The 8,119-nt window shown below is 40.5% G+C and overlaps 1 protein-coding gene across 1 annotated transcript in view; it reads right to left on the bottom strand.

Annotated features, from left to right (window-relative positions):
* LOC134189123 (fibroblast growth factor receptor 4-like) overlaps window positions 1-5,505 on the bottom strand; it is an 11,506-nt gene extending 6,001 nt beyond the window's left edge. Inside the window, exons 1-6 of the mRNA XM_062657360.1 lie at window positions 5,431-5,505; window positions 1,966-2,020; window positions 1,249-1,295; window positions 831-852; window positions 650-777; window positions 404-488 (exon numbers count right to left, since the gene is read on the bottom strand). Coding sequence (XP_062513344.1) covers window positions 404-488; window positions 650-777; window positions 831-852; window positions 1,249-1,295; window positions 1,966-1,993 — 310 coding nt within the window. The 5' untranslated portion in view covers window positions 1,994-2,020; window positions 5,431-5,505. The remainder of the gene's footprint in view (window positions 1-403; window positions 489-649; window positions 778-830; window positions 853-1,248; window positions 1,296-1,965; window positions 2,021-5,430) is intronic.
* Window positions 5,506-8,119: the final 2,614 nt, after the last annotated feature.

Raw genomic sequence — 8,119 nt, forward strand, 5'->3', positions numbered from 1 at the left:
AAAAATAAAAAATAAAATAAAATACTAAAAATAAAAAAATAAAAAAATTTAATTAGCAAAAAATTTAATTAAAAAATACAAAATAAAATAAACAAATAAAAATAGAAATAAAAAATTAAATACTATAAAATAAAAAAAAATTGAAAAACTAAAAAAATTAAATAGGAAAAAAATTTAACATATAAAATTTTAAAAATATAAAAATTAATAAAATTAACATATAAAATTTTAAAATATTTAAAAAATAAATAAATAAAATTAATATAAAAATATAAAAATTGAAATATAAGCTAATACAATAAAAAATTAACATATAAAATTAAAATATATATATAATTAATATAAAAAAATAATAATTAACTTAAAAATAATTGTAATTGTATAAAGAAACAAATGTACATACCTTTCAGCAGTTTAACAGCACACATGTAATCCGTCTTCACTACTTGGCTCTTTGCTGGCAACCCACTGACTGTAGCCTTCCATACCTAAATGTGAAAAAGTAAAATCAATATCAAGATATCAAATGTACATACACATGCTAGCCTCGGGTTCCCAAACCCGTGTATCGCCGATTCCTTGTTGCATGGATTTGTAAGTAACCACGCCCACTTTATAAAAGGGGCGTGGCTAACGTGATTGTCTATACCTCTCCAAACGCTCCTTCTCCGATTTTGCTCTTGAAAGTAACTTTGCGCGGGTCTATGTCCCACTTCTGTAGCGATGCCTTTAGATCTCGGAGAGTCTTTGGGTCCCCATCCGGAGGTTTTCCGCTGGCTAGACGGAAGGGTGAAAGCACGGAGTAATGAAAATCCAAAAATTACACATACCATACTGTCCTGATGCTTGCTCCTAGTAAAGAAATGCAATTTTGGACAAACAATAGAACGACTGCTTTAGTATCGAGGTCTGACTGTGTAATAAAATAAATTAATAATTGAGAAATTTGAGTAAATAAAATAAAATTTATAAATAATTAAAATTAATAAAAATTATTAATTATAATATAAATAATAAATTATATAATAAAATAAATTAATAATTAATAATTAAGAAATTAGAGTAAACAAAATAAAATATATAAATAAGTATATTAATTAATTAAACTAAATTAGTAAATTGATAACTAATAAATAATTAACAATTAATAAAAATAATTAATTATATAATAAAATAAATTAATAATTAAAAAATTAAAGTAAATAAATAAAAATAAATAATAAATTAATTAATTAGTGCAACAGTTACCTTCAATTTCATTATGCGTGGATCCTCGTATGTCGTTGTCTTGGTTTCTGTACAGAAATTACATGCAATGTTAGAAGAATGACATAACAGTGAGTTACAGGGTTGTACAAGACTGATAGAGAAGATATACCTATACGAATGGTGTAACACAGGCCCCTAAGGAAGCATAATTTTCAAAAGTGGTCCGGCCTAGCGCGCGCTAAAAAGGTGTAACCCAACTAGTGCCAATAGAGCAGTCTCCGGCATACTCTATTGTACTATATGATGTGCTATACGTCATGACTGCATGGTTCCTACGGCTCTGAATTAGACCTCTGGTAAAAGGTCACTAAAAAAAGTGGTCCAGTGGACTGGCTCCTATGGCGCTGTAATAGGCCAGAGGCGAATCAAGACCTTAGCTAAAGGATACACATAGCTGCTCAAAACAAATATGACGTCATTCCAAAATAACGTATTATTAGTACTAATATTAATGAGTGACGCTATTAACTAAGCTGCTCAAAACAAATATGACGTCATCCCAAAATGACGTATTATAAGAATTAATATTAATGAGCGACGCTATTAATTAACTAAGCTGGTGCCACAGTTGGGCATCATTAGAAAAACCAGGTTACTCGCTAGTAGCATTGATTAAAAATAGACAAAATGATAAAATGAGTAAACGAGGTGTAAACCAAAAAGGACTGGAGGGAGGGATATGTTGGCAGCTCTTACTGTGATCGACGTGGTAAGTCTGTCCCATAGAATCAATTCTTTGTTCCCATCCTGCCTACAGAATTACATAAACATTGCTATAACAGTAATACACAATATCGCATTTAAAATATTTAATTAAATATTAGATTTGATAGATTTAATAGATCGGCTAATTGAGGATCCTGCTGGATCGATGTGCATGTCCAAATCTGGACTACTGTGCATCATGGTGAAGTAATTATGTTAATTATTTCAATTAAGCCTATATTGCAGGATTGATCACCGTATATGGTCATCGTGCAGGAAACGCATAACAGTGTAGGGAGAATTGCTTGATCGATACATTACACGATCGAGTTTCACTGCACCATGGATGGGCAGTAGTCGAGATTTGCGACGTGTGCATTGATCCTGCACGATCCTCAATTAGCCGATCGATCGTGCACTTTTGAATTGAACGGCACGCCATACATACACCATCGCTTCTACAGCTATGAGCTTTCAAAGTAATGAACACCACGTACGTACATGCTAGGAGAAGTATTGTAATTGTCGCCAAGAATTACGAATACACATGCTATTTTCTCTCTAGACCTACTACTTGTAAAATCTATTTAAAATCCTACATAGCGACTGTCGTTTCGCGTGACCGCTAAGTCCGTAAATAGTCTGTAGTAGTAAGCCGAGTCATCATATACGGGACATAAAACCTATCCTTACGTTTGTATTTACTTAGATTCCCGTATAAATATCGTACACTCCGATACAATGGTTGTACGGTATCCGTAGGCGCCTCGCGTTTCATGAGTAACACGTCCAACGGAGTTTCAGACCGTCTACTGAAACGCCGAGTCCTATCTAGACAATACGTATTTGTTGAAACCCTAGCTGTCATGGAAGTAAACATGCAAACTTTCTAGTAGTTTAGATTACGTATCTAGGCCTGGTATAGGTAGTCGTCGTTTTGTGATCGTGATCAAGACAATTGAAATGTACAGTCTAGGTATGCACTCAGTTCCGTTGTAATGACAGTGGTATGGTATTTACTGACATAGAAATTGATATCAGCAAACATTGACTATCAACAGACTTAGATGCAGCACAGTGTAGTAAAGGATTGATTGTAGTATGGAACGTGTGAATAGTTGACTGTAGATGGCATTCAACTCCTGAAGATGCTTCTTGGTTGTCAATTGCACACATTCCCTAAAATACAGTTAGATAGGTAAAGAAATTTAAACTAGTAATTGAAGCTGTGTTTACACTACAGCTATGAGCCTTCAATGTCCTGGACACTTGTAGTACGGTTGTCTGGGCTGGACCGGCGCATGCGTAACGAGAGCGAGAGAGAGAGAAAAGACAATTGAATCGATTTGTCGTGAAGCAATCCTCCACAAACACCACATACGGTAGGAGGAGTATTTGTCGCGAACAATTACGAATATACACACTATTTTCTTTCTAGATGTGCTACTCCTAACATGTATTTTAAAATCCTACATAGCGACTGTCGTTTCGCGTTTTAGTCGTAAGTAGAATCAAAGTATACGGGACATAATATCTCTCCTGGTTACGTAATGTTAGATTCCCGTATAATTATCCTAAAACCAAGAAAGAGATCGATTTTGGGTCAGCAGTTGCAGACAGGTGAGTTCTGTTGTTTATGTCCGACAGGTCCTAGCAATCGAAAACATCAATTACACTGTTCTGGTGCGAAAACTCTCTCAAGGAAGCTTCGCGCGTGCGATTGGCTGTTCGTCAATTGTCTCTGGTTGCCACGTACGACATAAAGGAATTAATGTTTCGTGATTGGGCCACACTAAGGAGGCGTGGCACATTCCTGTAGCGTGACAGACATAGCCAGCCACCCAGCCACCCAGCCAGCCACAATCCCCAGACCGGAAGTCGGTTTAGCCCCATACATTTAGAGTACGCTACTCGTCAAGTCTCGTGACTTTTACAAAGTCCTTTTTCTTTGTTTTGAAACACTGAATTCAAAACGTTGAAAGAGCAAAAAGATATGCAACACATGTATAAAGGATGCAAACATGTATGCATGCGCGTGTGCACAATACACACCCACACCCACGCACACACACACACACACACACACACACACACACACACACACACACACAAATAAACAAATGGATATGCCCTTCAGGAAGGTTCAAAGATAGCACCCTCTGCCAATTCTAGGTAGGGACTCTGGTGATACACAAACTTTTAGGCCGCACTGACGAATCCCTTGATACGTGGCCAGAGCAAAGAAGGCACTGACCTTGACGCAGCCACGGGACTGGACCTCAAGTGCACACGTACCCGTATATACTGCGTATTGTTCTGCCAAGCCAATGGTCTACTCCATTCCCCCGTCAAAGACCAGGTACACATTTATACTTCTGAGTCAAGACAGGAAATTGTGTGTAAATTTCTTGCGCAAGGAAATTCTGTCTGTATTCGTCCGCAAACCTATCACCTCAATGTCCTGGATGTTACCATTCTCCAAATGCAACTATCTAACCAATTGAGCTACAGATGCCACACACACACAAACACACACACACACACACACACACACACACACACACACACACACACACACACACACACACACACACACGGAGACAGGGGTGTACAAAAGCCAGATCTAAGTGTGGCAAGGAACTATCCCAAATGATGGCCGTGTCCAGTTGTTTGGATGCCAAGGGCAGCTGTGAGTGAAGAGTCTCAGAATACTAACAACTAATTTCCAGTTCCATATCTTAGTAACTGTGTAATGAAGTGTCGTCCACACAGTCAAGAAACACAAAACAGATTCTGGGAGAAAAAAGATAGAAACAAACTTTAGGTGAACATTCAGAGAACTCGGTTTGACAAATTTTGGACCTTCTTCCATCCACACAACTTTAGACTTGGTAGTCACTCAGGGCATTATTTGCAACAACACAGGTTGGTGGCTCACATAGCAACGACATCTTCGATGGCAACAATGCAAACATATCTGATGAGGCAGATGAATATTAATTGCCTTGATTTGAAAAATTCACTGTATAATTATGGCATGCTGGTGAGCAGGTTTCAAGGTCATTTTCAGTGACACTCGTAAATGAATTTCTAAGCTTCTTTGTGCAATAAATTCAATATGGAAAATTAGGTACGAGTATACGACTGAACATGAGAATGAGAATGGGTAAGGCCACATCTTAACTTAATTAAGCTTGTCACAGCCGGGAACCACCTAATTCAAGAGACCAAATACACCCCTGCACACATGTTGCAAACAACACAGAAAAACACTACTCTCAATACACATTACTTTAATTCATTCAATAGATGCATTGTTTACTTTTACACACACATACAATGATGTGCTCACCTATTCATGTTCATCCAGTCAATGATGGAATAAATGAGAGCAAGACAAACATGAGAAACAGTGTGAGACAACACAACACCAACACTCAACTGTCACACACTCACCTCGAGCTGTGATATAAGAGAAAAGACACTAGTTAGTTAAACAGTCACTCTCATGTCACACTACACTAACACACAAGACACATCACCAATTCCTCTACTATCCTCATGCACTTACCAATTCATCACATTTCACAATAATTACTTGTTGTAATAAATTGTATTAAGATAAACAAAACACACTGATATCTATTAGTTAAACATGGCAACTTCTCCACACCTTTAATTAACAATCTCATTTCTTGCAAGCCACATTTGTAATGCAGTAGCAACCACATTCAATTAGTCAATACATCAATAGTTGTTCTGAAACACTGAATTCAAAACAACAAAACAGCAAAAAGATATGTAACACATGTACCAATCATGCACACATATATGCATGCGTGCGTCCACACAACACACACACACACACACACACACACACACACACACACACACACACACACACACACACACAATGGGCAAATGTCAAGCCCTCTACATCATTCGTGAATGACGTCAACCTTAAGGTCAGTTGCGAAGATAGCTCCCCTGCCTCTAGAGACAGGGCCTCCATCCATTACGTGGAGGCTTAGGGCCAGCGCTACAATCCACCTGGAGCTTGGCCGGAGTCATCCAGGGGCACTGATAATGGCGCAGCTCTGGGACTGAACACCAAGGCACACAACTACCCATCTGCTGCATGATGTTACTGCCAAGCCAGCGGTCATGTCCACCCCAGTCAATGACCAGGTACTCATTTATACTCCTGAGTCGAGAGAAGAAAACATGTTTAAGTTTCTTGCTTAAGGAAATTATGCCATACCTCACCATCACTGTGACTTGAACTTGCGACCCTTGAAGGTCCACAATGTAAACACTGTAAAATGACTCACTGTGGCGTTCTTGCCCCACAAATTTGTGAGGGAGAGTATGTATATAGTTAATGACTGATTAATTAGGTCGTGTTGCCATAATTGGTCAATCTGTTTCCATATGTGGCCATACCTAATTTGCATCTTTCTGGTATTTGACTGAACCGGCGTTTCGTTTGACTGAACCAGTCCGGTGGGTTATAGAGGTTATAGAGTAGTCAGTCGATGAAGAGGAGAGTTTGAGTGCGGGTGATAATAGAAGTCGTTGTGTTTGTGCACTCATTATGGTGTTGACCGCTCGTGTCTTCTCGCTGTACCTACATTGCCGCCACTCGTCGTCCAGCTGGTGACAACTGGGGGCCTGTCCGGCAGCAACGTCACAAGAGGAGCTGAACAAAGAAGATTGAAGAACGGAAGTAGGTAAGAGAGGGGAACGTTGCTGAGCGAGTGCATAGCTGCTAAAGAAATGACAGAAGGAACCACGATAGCTATACACTGGCAGTGTAAGAGTTATAACGAGATTGATATGGACCAGTAGCTTGAGGTCGGTCTGAAGATGGGGCTAGAGGGGAATGAGCTACAGTCCTTCGTATCGGAGCAACTTGTTATAGAGCGCGATGAAAGACAACGAGAACGTACGTTCAAGAGGGTGCAGATGGAAGCGAGGAGGCACTGCGCGAACATGAATATGAGCGAGAACGCGAACGAGAGGAAAAGCGTAGGAAACATGAATATGAACTGAAGAGGTTAGAGTTAGAGGCCGACGGTGAAGCAGCACGCGTCACTGGCACCCATGATGCGAGATCGAAGACGCCGAAGCTCTCTCCGTTTTCTGATGGCCACGACGAGTTAGACAGCTACATCCAGCGTTTTGAGCGGTTCGCCAGGAGTAGCAAGTGGAAAGAAGACGAACGGGCCACGTACCTAAGCGCCTTGTTGACGGGGAAAGCATTGGATACCTATTCCAGACTTTCAGATGCTGACGTGGGGAGCTATGTGGGACTGAAGAGCGCCTTGTTGAAGCGCTATAACCTTACTGAGGAGGGTTACAGAACAAAGTTTCGTAGAGTCACAACAGAGCAGAACGAGACACCGCTACAATTTGTCGTACGTCTGCAGTGCTATTTCGACAAATGGATGACTCTGTCAGGCACGGACAAAGCCGCTCCCAAAGCCATACAGGACCTGTTCCTAAAGGAGCAATCCTTAAATTCCTGCCCACGCGACTTGTCGGCACATTTGCGTGAGAAGCCACTGAGAACGATGGACAAGGTTGCCGACGCAGCAGAGAGATTTCTGACAGCCCCAAATAGACAATTATATACTACACAGCAACAGCCACAACAGAACGCCGCCAAGACATCTAGAGAGGAGGAGTTTTCCGTTGTGACAGCAGGGGAAACAAGAGCGATTCGGTCCGGGGACCCGCAATGCTTTTTGTGTAACAGGTTTGGCCATAGAGCCATCGAGTGTAAAGAGAGAAGCAGACGACGTTGTTTCAAGTGCGGCAAGATAGGCCACGAAGCCCGAGACTGTCCAAACATGATTCGTGCTGGGGAGGGCTATTTCAAGTCAAACGCTGCTTTACAGGGTGTGGAATCCAGAGAACCGCAGAGTGGGTGATGTTCGGAGCCATAAAGAGATTAGCGCAGGATGCATGGCAAGCCCCAAATACAAGAAGATGGGTCTATCGCAGGTCGAGTTTGAGGAGTCGGTTGATGTCGGGTATCTAGTCCTGCATGACGAGGAGGATTCCTATCGTGAGTAATGCTGCCAGTTCGCTGTGGCCGAGGGATCATTGCAAAATACCCGTGGTTAGAGGGAAGATTGGTACC

Source organism: Corticium candelabrum, chromosome 13, assembly GCF_963422355.1.
Source record: "Corticium candelabrum chromosome 13, ooCorCand1.1, whole genome shotgun sequence".
Classification (NCBI taxonomy): Eukaryota; Metazoa; Porifera; class Homoscleromorpha; order Homosclerophorida; family Plakinidae; genus Corticium; species Corticium candelabrum.